Source organism: Porites lutea, chromosome 6 (genome assembly GCF_958299795.1).
Source record: "Porites lutea chromosome 6, jaPorLute2.1, whole genome shotgun sequence".
Lineage (NCBI taxonomy): Eukaryota > Metazoa > Cnidaria > Anthozoa > Scleractinia > Poritidae > Porites > Porites lutea.
Genome location: NC_133206.1, coordinates 25,411,783 through 25,433,578, shown reverse-complemented (window position 1 = coordinate 25,433,578; position 21,796 = coordinate 25,411,783). Strand labels below are relative to the sequence as shown.

Below are 21,796 nucleotides of genomic sequence, written 5' to 3'. Positions count from 1 at the left end.
GTTTCACTTCTCATATTGCACTCGCATCAATTGTGCGGGGATCTATTGTATTGTGATTGGTTGTTTTTCTTTATTTCCGGGTTAGTTTCATTTCAGTTTTGAGTCCAGAAAAAAATGAAAATTGACCACAGATTTTCATTTTTCACATAGCTGAAAAAATTAAAATTAGACATAGATTTTCTTTTTTCATTTTTCAATTTCTAAATAATAATAATAATAATAATAATAATAATAGTAATAATCGCTTATTCAACCTTTTTGCAGCATAAACTGAATTTTACAAGGCGGGTCATTAATCACATACAAATACTTCGGATTATGACACGTAAATATAACTGTTAATGTTAAGACATATCACATTGCGGTATTTTAAACGTGATTCTGGTATTTGATAGTCTGCTACACAGCCGTTTTTAAAGTCGTTGTGGGGAGGAGCGTCGTGTGACGCCACTAAAAACGGCTGTGTAGCAGACTAGGTATTTAATGGTGCAAAAATTTCCAAATCTGTCATTTCTTGAGGAGGCAGGCACAGAAACAGTTTCTCCTGTTCTAAGGGCATACAGTCTTTTGTGTGCAACTCGCGGCACTAAGTTTCGTAGCAGGTCGGAAGAAGAGTAAGTTCGCTTGAGAAATGTTATTCACGCATCCTCCCTCCTCTGGCGCAGCAGAATTCGGCCTGATTTCCTGAGCGCGTCCTCATAGCACCGAGAAGGAAGAATAATTTTTAGCGCCCTCTTTTGTATTGATTCAATTTGATCACTTAAGTATTGCGTGAGGCCAGCCCTAGTTGGACTGGCATACTCTAAAACAGACCTAATGATACTACAATAGACAAGAATAAGCTGCCTATCAGTTAGTCCGCACTTCTTAAGGGCGCGTATTGCATATAACCGCTTACTTCCTTTCTTTACAATATGGGTGACATGCTCGTTCCTTTATAAGTTAACCGACAAGTGAACCCCTAACAGCTTGTAACAGGAAACCTTTTCTATCAGAGAGCTACCAACCAGTAGAGGGGCTGGCGGAAATGGGCAATACTGCAAAAAACTGATGCACATTTCCTTGCACTTTTTGCCGTTAAGAACCATGCCCCTAGAGGAAGCAAACGAGTAAATATCCGAAACAGTAAAATGCAAATATGAAGGAGAAAGCCTGGGAACAAATTCCATGACTGTAGCGTCATCTACATATTTAACTTAGCTTTATATTTTATTTAAATAAAAATTGAACACAGATTTTCATTTGTCCATGTTAGAAAATGAAAATTGAAAATCAATTGTCAATTTTTATTTTTAATTTTTTAAATTAAAAAAAATGAAAATAACCACAGATTTTCATTATTCATTTTTCAACTTTCACAAAAAATGAATTACCCTAATATACAAGCATTAAACTTGTCCCCAGGGCCTTTACTTTGGCAGTGACTGAAGATCAAAACACCTGTCAAAGGAACTTAACAGATCTTTATTGACTTCGACGGCTCCGACGTTAAATATTATTCATAAACCTTTTTTTCTGAAGCAACTTAAGGTTCCATTACCTCATTGCAAATGTCGGCCGAAAAGCACAAGTGTGTTGAATCAGACAGTTTGTTGGATTGTGTTCACGGCAAAGATACCGAGGCATTCTTGGAGGAACTAGTACAAGATGAATTTTTAGACTGGCACTTGGGCGACGCTAAAAAGGATACAACGCCAAAAATAAAGCGCGAGAGCGATGATCACCCTAGTGAAACATTGACAGGTATCAAGAATCTGGGTCAAAAACCTCTAGAGGATGTGAAGAAAACAGGACACTTGGGCGCTAAAAAGGAAACAACGACAAAAATAAAACGCCAGGGCGATAATCGCAAAACATCGATTAAAACCTTGGATCAAAAACCTGAACAGGATACCACGAAAACAGCGAAGCGAGAGAAATCTGTCCCGATAAAGCCCTCTCCAACTCCACAGCCGCAACGAAAATGGACGCGTTTCCCTTCACGATTAAGCTCACCTGACGACACAGCTCCAGAGCAACAAACAGCAAACGCTGCTTGTATGGAAACAGATGAGGTGGATTCTGGCTCTCGTGATATCAATAAGAATAGTAGTACTGATCCCGGACTAAATTTTATGGATACATTGCAAGAAAATGATTGGGAAGATGAAAGCCATGCCAAGTTAGGAATCACGCACAAGACTATGGAAAGATATCTTGAGGGTTTATGGCACGATGTGAAAAAAGGGCACCCAGATATACGCACAACGAGAAGAAGTTCAACAACCTCCTTGGACTCAATAGCGAGTTCAAGTTCTTCAAATTCTCAAGATCAAGGTCACGACAGAAAGTATCTATTCGCTCGCACAGAAGAAGAATTGATCGATTGTAAAATGAGAGATGTTCACAAAAAGTTTAGTGAAAATATTTGTGATAACTGGGCAGACGACGTGGAACTAGCATTGATGATAATGAAGAGGCAAGCGAAGGGAAGAAATATGAAAAACGGGGAAATGAAAAAATTGTTAAACAACATTTTGGAACAAAAGTAAAGCTACGGAATCGTCACTGAAAACTAGCTGTGATGGAATTCTATTCCACAATACACACCGAAAAAGGCTACGTTTTGTCGCTAACAATTGCCTCAAGAACTTAACTTGTATTAATATTTGTCTCACATTGTAAAATTTGATGGACTCCTCTTGCAAAATGCAACATTAATTTCCAATGGCGTAATATTATAACGCAGCTGTTCCCCGTCCACAGATGGTTTTGCACCATGGGGTCTTTGTTACATTTATTAGACGTCAAAAAATACAACAAAAGTTGCAAGAAAGACTTCATTAAAAAATTTGCATCGAAGTGTGATTTGAGGACAGTATTTTGTTCTTTAATATTCCACTTGTAGATACTCTCTTCTGTTCTGCGGTACCGGAAAATTAAATGTAGAAAAGACATTCAAAAGAAATGTTATTTTTGCTTAAATTTTCTGATTCTTTTATCACTTAATGTAGTGATCTTTGTAAACTATTGAAGACATAACCCGATGATAACAGGTTTTTTGGTAGGAACAAAACCTGACCGGAATCACATAAACCACAAAAAAAACTCGCAAATTACTACCGTAGTTCATTTGAATTGCTAACAATTGACTGCTTTATGATTTCAGCGAGGGATTGCTATAGAAATCACTCGAAGTGAACAAAAACAAAAACAGCCACTATCAGTTGTGCTATACCAATGAAAAAAGGTAACCTCATCGAAGTTGATACAAGGGAGACGTTTCGAAGAATAAGCTGTAACACCCTAACCGAACCAATCAACTGAAGATATAGAATAGAAAACAAGAAACTTGTAGGCGTGTTACTGAAGACTGAGAAAGACGGCAAGGAAAATTAGACTCCTGTGGTGGGCACACGACTGGCAAGCATTAACTCTTTGGTCATCATTTTCAAGATAATTTGTTTCGCGCGGAATAAAAGGAGAAATAATTCATTTTTCTCAGAATTATTTTTTATTCCATCTTTCATTACTATTAGTACATCTACATTAATTTCCAGATCCCCATAGCCAGCCCTTGAAATACCCAGCTATGCCTGCTGCTTTCTTCTCCTCCACTTTGTGCGCCAGAGAAGGAAACTGAACCTGATTGAGTGCCAAGTCAAAGAACAACGGTTTACAAGGAACCGGTTCAAACTCCGGTGGGAAGGATATCACTTGAGGTTTTTTGCTTGTCAAAGATGGATCGGTTACAAAGTGATCCAATCGGCTGCTGAGGGGCTACAAGATTAATTGAAAAAATCCATGATTAGAGAGATAGTTAAACTGTGTACCGCTAATGATAGGCAACTGTTTGAAGATGATAGTATCTTGCAACAGCAACAAATGATTTAGACTCTCAGACGTTAAGGAAGTACTGATCATTTATCAGTGAGATTTTTGCCCAAACCAAATGTGTTTGCACGAATCTCAGCACTAACGAACGGACAGCCGTCCCGAAACGTCTGAGTATTGTTAAGAAGGTGGATAACGCTATCCTCACTAGATATTAGGGAGACTAATCGCTTTCTTTACTGGATAGTATCCACTTTTTAGACAACCAGGACTTTGCAGTACTACATTCACATTAGTCATAACGAGTTTCTTCAAAGAAAATACCAACGAACTATATTGGTATGAATACGCAAAGGAGAATTGTCGTTTGAATTACCATGTATAAATAAATTCACCTTATTTGGTTTAAAACACTGAAAAGTCAGTTTTTTGCTTGACCTCTCAGATTGATGTAATAACCACTAAAATCACATTTATCAAACAATTGGTTTATTAGTCTGTCTTGTAGAATAGGTAGGTTAAGTGTAGTCATGTAATTAGGAGGCAACTCCGTATCTATGGATAATATATAGATTTCGGCAAGGCTAAAAGCGAAGTTCTCGGTAACATTTATGGTTTGCTCAAACTAAATATAAACTCGTGTGATGCTAAGCGGCGACGGCAACGAGAACGGTGAAAAAACAATTACAACAAAAACAACTTTGCACGTGCAGCACACTTTTTTGTACATTTCTTTGCCGTTGTTTTGCACGACTACAATAACGTGAAATGTCCAGAAACTTGAAACTTCCTGGTTACACGGTTTATGGAGGAAAGGTCGTATATGTTCTTCGTCTTCATGGACTCCTTAGTTGTTTCAGCTTCACAAGATGCGGGTGGCGAAGATTTGACCGTGGCAGGATTAGCTCAGTCGGTAGAGCGTTTGACTGCATAGCGGGAGGTTGCGGGTTCGATTCCCGGGGACGGACCAACACTCAGGGTCTTAAAATGACTGAGAAATGAAGGTACTTCTTTTGCACTACAACCGGCTAGACCTTCGCGTGAGACAACGTAAAATGGCGGTCCCGTCTCCATTAGGAGACGTAAAATATAGTGTCCCCAATTAGCACTTTCGTGCTAAATACACTGATACTCAAATAAAAAGTGCAAAAAGTGCATTTATGCGAAGGCGAATCTATTGATTTTATACCACAACTACCTGGCTATTGCTTATTAATGAAAACTATAAATATCGAGTCTTAGAAAGCTCTACTGATTCCTCTTATCAAGCACTACCACTACCAGTAATTTTACCACCAAATCACAAGAAAAATATCTGTGGCATTGTTTACCGACAACATAATGATGCAGACCAATTTCTGACTATCTTTCGGATTTCCTCGAGTATTTCAGTAATCATAATGATAATATATATCTCATGGGAGATTTCAATATAGACTTGCTAAAATATGAAAACTGTAAATAAAGCCAGACACTGCTTCAGTGTATGCAAAGTTTTTCTATGCCTCCTACAACCGATAAGCCATCAAGAGCGCGGTATGGGTCCTCAGCGACTTTAATTGACAATATCTTCACAAATAACCTGACGTATAATATTTCTAGTGGCAATATCGTCACCGATACAACCGATCATTTTTCGCAAGTCTGTATTGTCAATGTAAACAAGCAAAAATTACCACATACAAAAAAGACTAAATTTAGGGATTATTCCAGCTTTAATGCTAATAAATTCATGAATGACCTAAGTGCAATTAATTGGGAACACTTTGATAAAACCATAAATCATGCACCGCTCAGTCACAAAATTAGTAGATCGGTTGGAATAATTTAGTGCTAAAATGAGGCACTACATTCCACGGCATCTTTTTTGAATTTATATCACGCACTTATTGTTCCTTATTTAAATTACGGTATCTGTGCATGGGGCAACTGTCCACAGACCTACCTCAATAAGATACTTATTCTGCAAAAACGTGCACTGCGTTTGATTTATTTTTCTAAACCCAGAGACCATGCAATCCCTTTTTTTATTGAATCAAACTGCCTTCCTTTGCAGTCTTTGTTCTTTCAACAGTTAAGCTATTTAATGTATGACGTTCATGCTAAGACAGCTCCTAAAAGTCTTCTCGATAAGTTTGCGAAAATCAATACAAAACATCATTATAATATGCGATTATGTGCAAAAGAATGTTTCTCTGTCAAATTTTCTAGAACTGAAAAAATGAAAACATCTTTTACTAGAATTGGTGTGTCTATCTGGAATTCTATTCCACTTTCTGTTAAGACTCTCAACATACCTAATTTTGTGTAAAAAAAAAAAAATCACTACTCCTTAATATTCTAGGTAATGAAGATAACTATTTGAATGTGAATTATTTATTAGAACATTTTGTGAAGTTAATCTCATATGTTGTATATACCTCCACTTGTAATTTTAGTCCTTTTCAAATAACAAAATCCCCTGTACTTGAATTTATATGTAAGGTATTTCTATCTGTATGTTTTTGTATTTCTTTTCTTTTCTTTTTTCTTATGTAATTTAATAACGTCTTTATTTAAAGTCTTGTCCTGCCTAGATTAGCATTATAGCTATTTGCAGGACATAAAATTGTAACTTTATATTTCTTTAAATAAATACAATGTTGTTATTGTTGTCGTTGTTGTGGCTATGCGATTTCCCCTCGATTTAACCTCGAGGTGCATTTGGGTTGTCACAACTGTTGATTGAGTAATTTTACATTTGTAGGTCTGTGGTGCGGACGGTCACGTGATTACCAAAATTTCTCGGATGGGTAGATTACCACATTTTTTTAGGTATGGGGCTACGCTCGCGCGCACAGCTTCGGTACTAGAAATAAGTGTGCCAGTCGCGGTTAGAAACCAGTTGGGTGACCAGCGGCGAATAGGGACTTTAAGATACAACTACGGACTGCAAACTACGGCTGGACGAACGTTGTCCTTTTGTAGCACTGGGATGAGTCGTACAAAAATAGCACGTTAAGTTTGCAGACTACAGATAGTACACTACAAGGGAATAGAGGGGGATACAACAAGCAAAGATTTTCTTGTTTTCATATTCAGTTCACAAAAATGCAATTATTTTGCATGTGATCTTATCTTAAGAATAATGAAAATAATTCTTCTGTATTTTATTAGATTTAGAAGATGGTCTTCTCCGATTATTGATGTAGTTTGCAGTATCGCCATGCTTTCGATTATCTCAAAGATGTTTTTGCCATTTTGATTGGGCAACAAATAAAAATGTAGTCACAACTTTAAGTGGCTCGAGTATATTTAAAGCGTGAATCTTGAGTTAGAGAAAACTTACATATTTAGCTTCCCTCTCACTTAAAGCACGTGAATTGAAATTGTAGAATTACCGAGACGGCAAAATGCGAGCAAAATGTTCTCCGTAGTCGCGACTGCGCGAAACCGCTCAACAATTCACCGTAGCCGCTGGACTACGCCGGAAAAATAAACAGTCACGTGATTCCGATCATGCGCAGTGGCATGCCATCCTATCTTAAAGTCTCTAATATCCTGTGGAGGACTCCGACTTTTTCTCTTGTCTTCTTTTTTGTTGTTGCTGCGTTGTCCTGCTTGGTTCTTAAATGATTATTTCAAAGCATATTTAGAATTATATTTCGGTCGCCCATGGAAGAAAAGCAAGTTTAACAAATTCCACTTTCGGGTTCAAAGCCCCATCGATGTACGGAGCTGAAACCAGCTTTGATCCACTGGCGGGGAAAGAAACAATTTATTCTTGTGTAACATGAATTCAAAGGTATAGTTTTAAAAAAAGCAAGGTTTTTCTCGCTAAAAAGCCGAACTGAAACAAACTCATCGCTGTTGCGCTTTAAGAAGTGGATGATTAGAGCCCGACTCGTGTTAAATGATGATACGTTTTAGATTTTGCTCCTCAGTACCAGGCAACAGTTACGTAGCTAAGGTTAACATAAGTATAGCATTACTGTTGAAGAGTCTGTAGTGAACGCAAAGCTAGTTGTCAGGAATCTGGGTTCCGTTTGATTATTAACTTAAGTATGGCTACTCATATCAGCAAGCTCTGTAGCTCAGCTGTCTTTCATTTACATAACATCAGTCGCAATCGCAAGTTCCTAGACCCCGAGGAAAAAAATAAAAGTTCAAAATGTACAGGGATTTGTATGGAAAACCATTCAAGCCTGACATGAATGGTTCGGCGGCCGTTGCAATCGCTACTCTTGAGCTACACGGCTGAAAATTCACAAAAGACCTTCGAGGCCAACACTGAAAGCGAGACAGAAAAGGGCGTCCACCACAACATGTCAACGTTATTCGTTCAATTGACCCAAGTTCTAATGTCACGAATCGTATTTACTCTGGAATCGCAAGGCCAATATAGCCTCAGAACGTCTGGTGGGATTTTGCTAGCGTCGCCAACAATTAGAACTAAGGTTACACTAGATAATAGGTCCTTTCAAGTGGCTACGCCTAAGTTATGGAATGCTTTACCGCGCCAACTTCGCGACAATCCTCACTTGCCTATTTTTATTCGCCATCTTGAGACACACCTTTCAAGTCTGCTTATAATTACCTGAATTTTTACTAGATACATATCAATATTTTAGATCTTGTATTATAGTAATGTACATACTCTTATTGTACTTCGTATTGTAAATAGTCGTGTAATTCTTTGATGTAATGCGCATTTGATCATTGTTATGGATATTTCCGCAATATAAGCGCATAATTTATTATCATCATTATCATTACCATTATCGTTATTATCATTTATAACCTGCGTAAAAAATAGACCGAATAACAAACTATAAGCTCAATTCTACTTAGCTAAATTAAATCTAGCAGTGTTGTTGACAGGATTGTTAGAAAAGCTTAAACTTAATATTTCATCTGTGTGATGTAAACGATCAAAGGACTTCTTGAAAGCGCAATTTGTGTTACAGGTCATTAAAATCCGACTTTATAAACAACCTAGGTATGTGTTGTCAAGTGAGTACCTTCTTATTCACACTGCACAAAACAGTTTGAAAATCAAGTGGGTCGAAATCAAAATTTTCAGAACAATCCTCACAAAAAAATGTCTCTAAAGAACAATAAAAAACAAACCTCGCTCTTTTATTGACCTTTCCAAAACAAATAGCATGGCCTGACCATACTGATGGTTTTCAATCACCTTAAAAGTGATTTTATCCTTGTCCGATCGCTACAAAATTTTCAACAGTGATTGATTATGAATTGAAGTTTGTCAAAATGCAGTTTTTAGTAAAATCGATCACTGTGACAACAATAAACAAAAAACTTTGAAATAGATAAAATCTGAATTTTGCTCGATATAGACCTGCTAGTGAAAATCCGACACCATGAATCTCCGTGAGAAGTAAAAAATTCTGTATGTTTGAACTGAAATAAAACGAAAGTATATTTCAAACCTTATATTTTCAATAGCCGTGATAAAATGATTAATAAAAAGTTCTAAATAACTCACATTAATCTTAAGTAGCGTCAGAAGGCTGCTGCTGGAAGGAAATTTTGGTGCATTTTCTTGGGCAATAAACACTCAGGCTCACAGTTTGAGCTGCACACCCATTCCCGTCTAATAGTCGTGAATGTAAATAGGAAACCCAACTGCTCGAGTCAACAGACGTCTCTCATATTAATACACAAGATCGATTAGCTATCAAATACAATACCTTCTCATTCAATGACATATCACACATTTCGTCTGCAACTTCTTCTTTCTCTGTGAAAATGATTGAACATATTCACTACCAGAGTGAGATGGATTATAACCATAGCATATGCAATTTACCGCTTAAGGGTTGATTTCCACTGTAGCGTAATTTTCCCGTGCGAACGCACGTAAAGGTAAACCGTTCAACTTTTACGTTTACGCGTGACCTTCAATACATTGCCTTTATTTCATTTACGCGCGTAAATTTTACGTACGTTCGCACGGAAAAATAACGCGACAGTGGAAATCAACCCTTAAGGCGGATTTCTGCTGTCGCGTAATTTTTACGTACGTAAGCACGTAAACATAACGCGCGTCAATGAAATAGAGGCAATTTATGGAAGATCACGCTTAAACGTAAAAGTTGAATCTCGCTCAACTTTTCCGTTAACGTGTGACCTTTCAAATATCGCCTCTACTTTATTTAGGCACGTAAAAATTACGCGACAATGCTTAAGGGTTGATTTCTACTGTCGTGTAATTTTTCAGTGTTTGTTTCTTTTTCCTAATAATACAGCTAAACATTGGAACTTACTACCAATGAACCAATGAACTGGCCCAGATAGTATATGATTTAAAGTATTGTGTAATGTATAGTTTATAGTTTTTGCAAATAATGTATATAGTCTTATTTTCTATTACCATTCCGTAAGATTTTGTTTTCTCTCGGAAATATTAGTTCATTAAGGCTATTCTTAAACTCGAGGAAAAATAAAGTTTCTGTATGTATGTATGCAAACGGATGCAGCAACGCCCAATAATGTTGGGACCTGCAGTGCTTCGTGGGAAGGACACAACCCAAGAAGACTTCGCAGACTCCAAGAAAACCATGTTTAATGCGCGTTCATGGCCCCGAAAATGTTGGAAGAGCTGCGCAAACGGATCCAACATTGTTGCGCTACGCTTCGGCGATCTCGGAACAAAAGAGAGCCGTGTAAACGGATGGAACATGTAACAGCCAACAATGTTGGGAGTTGTTAGCCAACAAAGTTGCGTCCATTTGCATGGGGCTTATGTATGTACTGCAGAGGTGTACGAAGTCTGGTATCTTCTGGACCAAGAAACTGTATGTAACAAAAAAATGTCCATATAAAAAGTTGTCCGCGAAGAAAAGTTCGATTGCACAGGAAAGGATCCAAACGCAAAGGAGAATAATAAGACCATTAACGAGGAGCCACAAGCCTGTTTATAATCAGGATAAAAAGTATTGAGAAAATGATGTTTTAATCCCATGAAAATAAAACTCATTTCCGCATGAAAGGTTTTGCACTTAGCATTATTAAGAAAGTGGGGGTTTTTGGATGAACTCAGAAATGGTCTATTCCCAAACGAAAGGTTCATCAATTGAGCATAGCATGTTGCTTTCTTGTTGAAAATGAAAACTTTTAAGGTGGCTCCGTCATTAATACAGGTGCATTTAGCTGTGACGAAGTTTTCGTCACAACTTTTTCGTTTTTAACGCGATGGCTGCGAAACTTTGCAAAGAACAACAGATATCGTTCGGCAGTAGTACGAAATATTACGATTTCATTGATGGTAAATATTTCTTGAGAAATTAGCGCTTAAAAGGACCCTACTGTTCAAAGAAAATTGCTTCTAGTAAAACATTTTGCTGATATTTCTTACTGAAATTTCTGGTATCGGCGGGAAAAGCCGTTGAGGATGCATTGCAATGCATCAAAATGTATGTAGCAGCAGTTTGAACCAAAACTGTCAAGGGATATTTTAAAAATGTCAAGGAACAAGCAATTCGACGTCAGAGCAAGGTTGGAGCAATTTATAGTGCCTCTAAAACTAAAAAGTACCTTTTAAAGAATAGCACAATAGGCAATCGCCTTTTGTTTTCAGAATAAGCAATTTACTTTAACCGAAAATTCGAACTAGTGTCTTCTTCTACCTGATAGTAATTTATTTTTGAAATTCCAAAACAATTTCACAGCTAAATTTTGAGCGACTTTTAGTTACGGACTTCTGCTCCAACGATTTTTCTGAAATTTCTCCGGCATATTTATTATATCAATTAAGGCCGATACCAGAAATTTCAGTAAGAAATACCAGCAAAATTTTTTACTAGAAGCGATTTTGTTTGAACAGTAGGGTCCTTTTAAGCGCTAATTTCTCAAGAAATATAAAAGTACCATCAATGAAATCGGAATATTTGGTACTATGGCCGGATGATATCTGTTGTTCTTTGCAAAGTTTCGCAGCCATCGCGTTAAAAACGAAAAAGTTATGACGGAAAATTTGTCACAGCTAAATGCTCCAGTATTAATAACGGAGCCACCTTGACTGGACAGGAAAAAAATCGCCAGTCAAACGATGGTGTGGTGCATCTGGGGGATCAGACTCTTTGACATAGACAAGTGTTCTTAAAATAGTGTCCTCTATAATGTCCTTTAAACAGGACTCGACAAAGGTGGAAGCTTTTCAACAGCTGCTTCATTTTATTACTATATCATTATCATTATTATTATTATTATTATTATTATTATTTTTCTGTCAAAGATATTGTAGAGATTACTAGCACTTACCTAAGATATGGGACGCATGAGCAGAACATTTGAAGCCTCTCGCCTGTGAAATCAATTCCTGAAGGCTGTTTATGGCCTGTTGCAAAAAAAAAAATACTGTCGGTAAAAATCAGTGTGAAACGAAACCTGTAATAAGCGGACAAGGTAAAGAGGCGAACGATAGAAAGGGTTTCGATTGTGCCCTTGCCATACAAGTTCCACCGCAGTTTTATTACATAGTTCGTCAATAATTATATCTATTGGATCGTCAACTGTTGATAACTGTTCATTGATAAAAAAAAAAGCTCTGGATAGTCGCCTTGTGAAGTGCATCTTCCTCTGCAAATAGACAATAATATGTACAAACCTGTGATTCAATCGAGTCTAATTCTTGGAGATGCGTGATAGCAGAGCTTGCGTGACTAACTACACGGGCATATAATGACACTGCCTCGGGCCACTTCTTGGAAAAAAGATACGAATGTGCCACAAATAAGCACCTACAAGAAAAACAGCGGGTTAACAGTGAAATCGAACTGTCTTTCTACCGGCTAAAGAAGGCTTAAGTTAACCAATATTAACTTTTTAAACATCAAGAAGTCATCTTTCGTTATAGGGTCACTTGCTATCGAGGGCGATCGCTTTATATAGGTATGCTTGTGGTGAATCTTCATCAATTGTACCATGGTATGGCCATCACAGTGTCTGTTTACAATGAAACGAAGATTCAATTTACCGGAAAGAAAAACACAACCTTTCGATTCCATCGAGGAATCTTTATCAAGTGATGGATTTGGGCGTTTTGGCACGTGATTTATACTGTGAATCATGTGGTATAACGTCCCGATAGATCGCGGGGAGCACGTAACAAGCGCCCCTGTTCAATGTTGGAGCTCGACAAAATATTTCAATGGCCTCCCTGACTCTTCTCCTTTTTTCCCCTTGGCCCTTTCTCCCCTAGCCCTTTCGACGCACACCACGCAGGGTGGCATTGGCGTCACGTTGAGTACTGCTCGTAGCAGTAGGTGGATTGTGCCAAACCTTTGAGCTTTGTACTGAAGAATTTTAGCCGCAATTTCTTTGGAGAAAGTCAAGTCTTCATTGATTCCTGGTAATTCAGCCATGTCAGTCAGGTTCTACAAAATCATAAAAATCAGGATATTTAAGATAATGGTTGTCTTGTACACTAGGCTGTTAAGTAAGACTTAAGAGCTGCTAAGTTTTACTTAACCAAAAAATACGTGTAAAGGCCTAAGTAAAATCTCAAGTAACTTTTCTCATTAAAGTTGGAAAATTGGAACGATTCAAGAAAGTTTCAAGTGACTTGAAAACCATCCTTAAAACCGACTTACCGAACTTGCGGTTTCTAAGCTTTGAGAAAGGCGAAGCATGTCAATCAATCTTAATTATGTTGTGTGGGAAAAAAAAGGCTTAAGTAAACCTGAAGTAAACAAGATAGGTTGTGCGTAAAGCTTTCAGAAATATTTCTTAGCTTATTTAGGCTCTAGTGTAAAGACCAGCAATAATGTATAGATTTAGCCAGGGCTAAAAGCCAAGCTCCCATTGATACATTTCTTATTTAAATCAAACAACAAATTTGTAATCCACAAATCAGTTAACTTAAGGGCAAATTCATGTGACTTTTGAGGGAAAGGCTAAGTGATTTTAGAGTGAAACATCGTACATCGAGTTGTTAGCCATGTGTACACCCAAAAAATAGCAATTATCTTCGATCACATTCAAGAGCCGTAATGGCTCTTGATCACAGTAGATTAGACCTGGAAAACATTCTTGGAAAACAAATCAGACGGAATTTTTTGCTTTCGACAAGTTTACTTTACAAAATCTTGCCAACAAATCCGGGGGTGTGTAAACCAACCTTTTATGCTTTTTATACATTACATCTAAGGTGAAACAGTACTATTTATCATACAGACCTAGGAAAGAGTGCTGTATTTCACAATTTTTCAAGACAATTTGCATTCAGTCAATATTCAGGACGATCGATTGTGGGCTTTTAGCGAAACCCTTCAAAAAATTTCCAAAATCACTTATACGGTCAGCCAGTTCTCACTTTTGACAAGCGCCAAATTTGCAGTGAACATTAATAGAGTTACGCTTCAACATAATAAAGAATTTATTATGTTTTTTTATTTATTTAAGGGTTTTATAACGATGTGTAATCTTAAAAAGCGTTTGATACGCGCGGCATTTTGAGTTAATTCCTGTAAGCGATGTTCATGAACGACTGAAAACAAACGCCACAGCGATTAAAATTGCAAGAGAGACTACTAACAATCAATAAAAGAACTGACACATTTACAAAGACAACAATTTTCATTCACGAAGACAAGTGTTAAAGCGTTTCTAAAAATCCTGAGTCTTCAAGCTAGTCTATGTTTTAAGCCGGCCTCCTGGTGTTTGCTTTTCTCAAAGACGACCTCGAGGCAACAAAATCGCTCAAAGTTTTTTTTTCTACAGCCAAATTTATAACTAAATATTCTTCGCAACGTTTTCTCTCTATTTGCAGTGAGAAAATATATCTTAGGGCTTTTTAAAGTTCTGTAAGCTTATATCAAACCTGATACTAGGTCAGATCATTGTCGCAAATCTTACAAACGTGCATAAGCTTGCCGCATAAACTGCTCGACTACATGAAATTAGATATAAAAAACAAACATCAAATGCAATCATTATTCAGGCTTACTATTCGAGATGCAGCTCCTGAAAGCTATCAAGTAACCGAAGTAACGCGAGAATCGCTCGAGAATTTTGAATCCTCTTCAATACGCATCAAGCAAGGTGAAAAACGAAAACGATGCCATCCGAAATCGGATTTCCGACTTTGACAAGCGACGCATCTCTCAACCAAAAAACCAATACACAAACTAGCCATGAATAACAGAGGACTCTTGATAGCAGCTGTATTTCATTTTGCACATCCAGTGGAAAAAGACATTTAAAAACATCACAAGTTGACACAAAACTGACCCATCGAGGTTGAGTACTTTTTTAAGTTATCCGCTGACAAGTTACTGGTTTTCAAATGTTCGCAGGCTCAAGTTTATTATTTTTTAAATTTATATAAAATATGTTGTGTTTATGTCACGAAGGCGTCGCACTATTCAGATTTTGATTTCAAACTAACTATGGACGCGAAAATTCAGCTAGTTATTTAAAAATACAGGCGGGGAAGACCTTTTCTTAGCATGGTCACGCGTTGGTCACGCTCTGCGCCCAATATTTAGGCTCTTATTGGTCAAAATTTGACAGGTGAGTTCATGCGGGAAATGTATGCAGCATCTTGAAACTTGTTTACGGGCAGTTTGCTGTTGGGGATAATGAGAAGAATAAGACGATTGTCATATTTGTCTTCATCTTTACTCCCAAGTGGTAAACTTCCCGTGCGAATGTGATGGCAAGTCTAAAAAGCTTGAATAAATTACCAAATACAAGGGTTTTCCTTGCAGCTGAAAAATGGATGGTTAGAAGTACTGGAGTTGGTGGCCTTTTCTCTTCGAAACAAGAACCTGCGACGATAAAAACTCTTGACAGTTTTTCGTAGACAATATATTTTGCTTTGTTAAGATTTGTTTCCAAAAGAGAGAGACAAATACAACGTAAGTTTGATGAATAGAAGTTCTGCAATATTACCACGCACTCAGCATAAAGTTGTTCTTCTTGTAGTGCTAACTATGTTTGCCGTAAGTTTCTGATTACTCTGTTTCTTGCAATAAAGCTTTAGGTAGGAATATCCTTTCACGGAGGAGATAGTCTGTCGGCACTCTACCTCTATTCGTGCGTCACCTTTCACAAATGTGTTAGCGTAGCATTTTAAGGTTAAATTTGACCAGCATTTTGTGCGGCGAGTTCTACGGTCACGATTGCATTCAAACGTGCAGATGTAAAACTAGAGAGCTCTGAGGCTTATTTGCTAATATTTTCTTAAAGTTCCATCATTATTTATTTGGTATGCCAAACATCACAGAAATCGGTGGAATCTTTCATTCTGAAAAACGCAAATCAAAAACGTAACCAACACGCATATAAATAGGTTCGGGCCACCTTAAAAATTAGTCAAGAGTCTTGAACAATATTCTGACTCTGATCAGCGGTTCTCAAACAAGATAGACGTATGGTTTTTGATGCTCCCCTAATCCTCAACTTTTGGAGATTATGTAGGGAAGCGTAATACCTTCTAGTCTCTTTTCTTTTACTTTAACGATTTACTCATCCTCTTCATCATGGGAAAGACCAGAGCAGCCTTTCACAACCAACAAGCGGCTTCTCAAGACCTGATTTCTGGGTCAGCGATGAACCAGAATTGGTCAGAAGAGAGTTGGTCCCATTTTGAGACTAAACTAAATAAATGGATTTCTACTACTCTTCCTCAGCTTACAAAGGATCTCGTTATGGCTCGCACCGCTGTTGGTGAATACGTATCTTATACTCAGTTGAAAAGCTCGCTTCCTAAAACCTTACAGTTCGAGGTTGGGAAATTACAGGAAATTACTAAAGCTTGGCAAGAAACAATCGCCGGTCTGGAGGATGCGAATGCCATGCTACGCGAACAAGTAGATGATTTAGAACAGTATACTCGTAGTGCTAACATCTGGATATTTGGAATCTCTGAGCCCACTGGCACTGACCCTGAAGATACTAACGCGAAAGCAATTGACTTCTTTCCTATTAAATCAACTTGGTATTAGTGTCTTCAGACCATTTAAGCCGTTCCCACCGTACTGGCAAGAGAGGTTGTACACCCAGGCCGATCATCGTTCGACTTGTACACCATAAAATGAAAGTTCAAATTCTACGTTAGCGTCGGGAATTGAAGACTCGAGAAACTAACTTAGACATTTGGGGGGACTTGACACAATGACGTCGTGATAGGTTGTTGAGCTCATGAATTATTAATACGTTTTTGAAAGGAAAAAAATAATTTTCAAACAGTGCAAGAATAAAACAAGATCTAAAACCTTACAACCAAAAAATAGCAATCACCTTCGACCACGGTAGATTAGACGTGTAAAACAAATTCTTCCCAAGCAAAATGACCTATTTGCCCACCTACACCACCTTTATTTTATAAGGTTAAGTAGACAGTCCCAAAATATGATTTTATACTATAATGGCCGTTAAGACACGATAGTCCTAGGAACAGCCAATTTACAAACAGTACTAGAAACTTATTCTTTTTCATCTCTCTGTCTAAAGGAAAGGCCAAAGTGAAAACTGAATCAGGCCAGATTTTTTTTGTGTACGCTGCAGGTTTACTTTACAAATCTGGTGTTGGCATGATAGCACGAAAACCCGCCTTTCTACATCACCTCTGAGGTAAACAGAACTACCAGGCATTGTTTGTTTATCGTTCAGACCTTGGAGCAAATTACTTATAATTCTGCAGTTTTCTCGAGACGATCGAAGCACGCGCTTCTCTTTTCCACAACAAATTATGCTTATAAATATGACAAAACAACATAAAACGTTGCAAGTATAGAGAGAATGCACCATAAGACGGGACTATTCAGTCAGGTCATTCTGCTGTTATTCAATTATGCAGGGTATTAAATGATCGGCTTTGAGCAAAAACTTTCGAAAACATCTATTTTTAATATAATTTCCAAAATCACCCGTCCAAACTTCCAGAGCGAACTGTCGGGTGTTTGAATGAACACTAATAGCAAGATAGACTACGAGTAGTCTCCCATTTTTTCTCATGGATAGTAGAGCGAGCAAAACGCGAGCGCGCGTGAAAATCACCCCAAGCGAGAAAAGGCGACACGTGGCGTGTCGCCTTTTCTCGCTTTTACTTCTTAACTCCATATTCATTTGATTTACGCGACATTTTGAGTTCTCCTGCATGCGATGTTCATGTACGACTGAAAACGACAACCGGAAAAGCGATAAAAAAGAGATCTTGACAAACAATCAAGACAAAGAAATAATATAATTCAATGAAACATTTAAAAGGACAACAATGTTTATTCACGAAGATATGTATTGAAGTGTCTCTGAAAATCATGAGTCATGAATAAAACCTTGCAGATTTTCGCCCTGTTTCTGTTGCTGATTTTGAAGATGAACTCGAGGCAAGAACATCGCTCATAGCTTCGTTTTACAACCTAGAGGTCGAAATGATCTAAATATTCTTCAGAACGACTTCTTTTTAATCGCAGTCAGAAAATCTCTAAAGACTTAATAAATTCTATACTAGGTCAGATCATTGTCTGAAATCTTATCAAATGAATGCGCATAAAGTGATGGCATAAACAATGCTCGACTTCATGAACATTAAACCAGAAAAAAAAACATCAAATGCAATACTGTAATTACTCAAGCTAACTGGTCGAGATGCAGCTCGTGATAGCCATCGACTAAGGCCAGAATCGCGGAAGATTTTTCACCCTTTTACGCATCCAGCAAGGGAAAGTACTAAGAGAAGCTTATTTTTGAAAGCTTACTTTTTTCAAGCGGCACATTTCTCAACCAAAAACCCATTAAACACGCCAGCAAAGAGTAACAAACGAATCTTGATAGCAGCTGTATTTGAGTAGATCCAGTAGAAAACGACGGCTAAATCATAATAAGATGACATAAAACTCTGCAGCTGTCAGTAAACAAGTCTCCAGATGCAGCATAGACACTTCTCTTCGGCGATTCTCTTTGCTAGCTCTTCGCCTGATAATTCTTCCTCTCTGCTTATAAGCAAATACGTTGAATTTGATCCGCTATTGTTTGTTGCCATAACAATTTTTTCCACCATCACGGTCACAAAATCCTTAAAGTAAACAAGTTTTTGAACGCGACGACAGTGGTCACACGAGGGTTCCACAAATGCATCGCACCATTTCCCGCCAAGAAAATACATCATACTCCGCCCCCAACGGGCAGTCACCTGATTCCCTTCTTTCACCCCCAAAGAAACGGACGGACGGAGTACGCTGACGTCATAACCAATTTTTCTCGGATGGGTAGATAACTAAATTTTCTTATCTATGGTGCTCCGCTGCACGCGCTTCACGCACACGAGAGCTCCGCTATAAAGTTAAAGTTAAGTTAAAGTTCATCACAAACACTCTGTTCAAATTCCGCGGGTAGTTCACCTACTTCGAGAGGGCTTCTCTGTAAGATTCAATCGGAAGTGTTTGTAGTAAATTGGTCTTGTAAAGTCAGTCGAATGAACTGAACCGTTCCAAATCTACTCTCGCCATCTTTTACTGTAGATCTACAGATGAACAGCGTATGCGTTTGGTTTAAAGATTTCGCATGTAAGAAATGACAGAACTCACTCTTACGATAACAGTGAGTTTTATACACCAAAGACAGAAGGCTTTGCTCGCCTAAGACAAGGGGCCCTGTGTGCTCTGCTTTAGTCCGCTGACCTATTTTAGCATACTCTTATATCTTGCGCACGCGCAGAAGACGCCAGAGGGCAATTTGTGCCAGGAGCAAAAAAAGAGCTCATTTTCAAGCTCGAGCGTTTCCTTTGGAAGCTCGAGCAATAATGCAATAGTTGCTATAGCTAGATGTTTCGTTTTAATACAAAACTTATAAAAAGCACTCTTGCTACCAAACGATGGATACAAAACGTTAAGAGATTATGTAACTGCAGCTTACAGACACTAATACGGACATTAAGAGAGTTAACTGTGGGAGAGAGGTTCACACAAGAGTGAATATATGGGCTGTGGCCTGTTTGCCAGCACAAAGAACGTGACCATTGTGAAGAATGGAGGTAGTTTGACTTTATAAAAATCAATAATCGTAACCTATGTTCCCACCTGCAAAATAGTGTCATATATCCGTACAAGGTCCTCTGGTTTAGCAGTCTTTCTGCCAGAAGGGCCTGCTTCTGACGAGGTCCCTTCCTCCACAGAATGCAGCTGCAGGGTGGCTGGTAAACTGGACTTCATTGACTCTGCCATCAGCAAATTCCTTTCAACTGTTTTACTTAAGCGGATGAAAGTAATGTAAGTATGAAGGAATTGCATGTTTCCAACTTGTGTCTCCGTCTTTTGAGAACGCAGCTTTCCAGAAACCTGCAAAAACAGATACCAATCAACTTTGATCCTTTCACTTCCACAAGTGGCCCTGCAAAAGATCATCTTTTGCAGTGTTTCATTTAAATGGTAATACGACAGGATTTTGTCCCCAGATTCAATTGTTAGCACTACCATACAAGACCCAAACATTCACTCTGTAAAGGGTTAAAACACAAATCGACACAGTCCATTCTCGTTACACGTGTATGTTATATTTGTCCAAACGGGAAAGAAAATCCCTCACTTTACACCACATACAAATCAAATAATCTTAAACAACACCATAAATTTTGCTCTACATTTAGTGTACGCCCGGCCAGATAGGGTATACACACACCATAAAGAACTAATACTGATCCGCTGGATGGTAATTTATCTGGTGGACAGTGCTATCCAGCAACTGGAGCTGGATATATACGTTTCAACTACGCACAACACGAATCATTTAATGACTTGATAAGTACACAGTATGGTGGCTCAGTTAGAACTGTCGTTTTTCTTGTAAATTTTTGCCGATTTATCTGAATCTTTTTCCAAAACCAAACGACAGCTGAAACGATTTTATCAGAAAAAAATAAAATTTTATCAGAAAATAGAAGAAACTCAACAGTGGAAAATGTTTTTCGCTTTGGCTGACACACTGTTTAAATTTGACCAACTTCACACATGTATATAAGGCAACTGCTGTCTCATACCAGTCTAAGACTTGGGTATTAGGAATTAAGAATTTCAACAAAAGAAAGTCAGAACTCACTGTGTCTACTTTCAGCTCATCCTTGATCGCTTGCAGGGCATCTTTACATTCCATCAGTAAATCATCATATAATGTTAACTTGCTGTCCAATGTCTCAGCTCTGTCCAATTCTCTAGCACTTTGTTGTGCATGCAATATGAATGAACGCACTTTCTCATTCTTGACTGGCACAGTCCTGCCACGCCAGCTGACCTCAGTCATACTGGCAGCCTCTTTATCTCGAGTCTGAGCAATGACTTCCTGAACATTACATAGAAATGTATACATAAAATTTAGCACCGTTGAGAATACATATTTAAAACTTGGTGCCAAATGCAACAAGGACCCTAATGAAATATAAAAAATACTGTCAAACTGAATTGACACCAAATGTAATAAAAGGTACATGTACATTTAAGTAACAAAATAATAATGGTCTCTTTTGTGATAAGTAACTGCTGACAAATGTAACAGTAGTTACCAATTTAATATCAGTGCTGGGTCACAACTGTAATTAATTTCACAGAATGTTCTGAAACACATTATGAATTTAAATCATCATGCACCTTCACACAAATAACAATAGTTTCTGATTGTTCATTTGTAGTCACTAATGTAAAAAACTATTAAAAAAACCTGTCCTACTTTAAAACAAAACCACTTTAGCAAGTGGTATTACCTTAAGACATTTCCCTTTATTAACGGTATCTTGTAGGAGTAATACATGTTAAACTCTCAGACATAGGAAGAACTGAATATTTATCAGTGAGATTTTTGCCCAACCTCTCATCCTCAGATATCCAGGTGCAGACAGTACTGGACACGGGAAATGGTGCAATTAATGTTTCATTGTAGAATTTCCCCTGAACCCACTTCCTATCTATGGGTTCTCCGAGATGTCATTACCTTGGCCAAACTAGCAAATAACCACCTTCAATCTCCTTGCCCACAGGTTGTTAGA

At 37.9% G+C, this 21,796-nt stretch overlaps 1 protein-coding gene across 1 annotated transcript in view; it reads right to left on the bottom strand.

Moving 5' to 3' along the window:
- Nucleotides 1–3,470: 3,470 nt before the first annotated feature.
- Nucleotides 3,471–21,796, bottom strand: part of LOC140940135 (signal recognition particle subunit SRP68-like) — a 53,384-nt gene continuing 35,058 nt past the window's right edge. The window contains exons 7-13 of the mRNA XM_073389032.1: nt 20,857–21,096; nt 19,842–20,099; nt 13,099–13,193; nt 12,425–12,557; nt 12,079–12,154; nt 9,507–9,556; nt 3,471–3,759 (exon numbers count right to left, since the gene is read on the bottom strand). Of these exons, the coding sequence (XP_073245133.1) occupies nt 3,529–3,759; nt 9,507–9,556; nt 12,079–12,154; nt 12,425–12,557; nt 13,099–13,193; nt 19,842–20,099; nt 20,857–21,096 (1,083 nt within the window). The 3' untranslated portion in view covers nt 3,471–3,528. The remainder of the gene's footprint in view (nt 3,760–9,506; nt 9,557–12,078; nt 12,155–12,424; nt 12,558–13,098; nt 13,194–19,841; nt 20,100–20,856; nt 21,097–21,796) is intronic.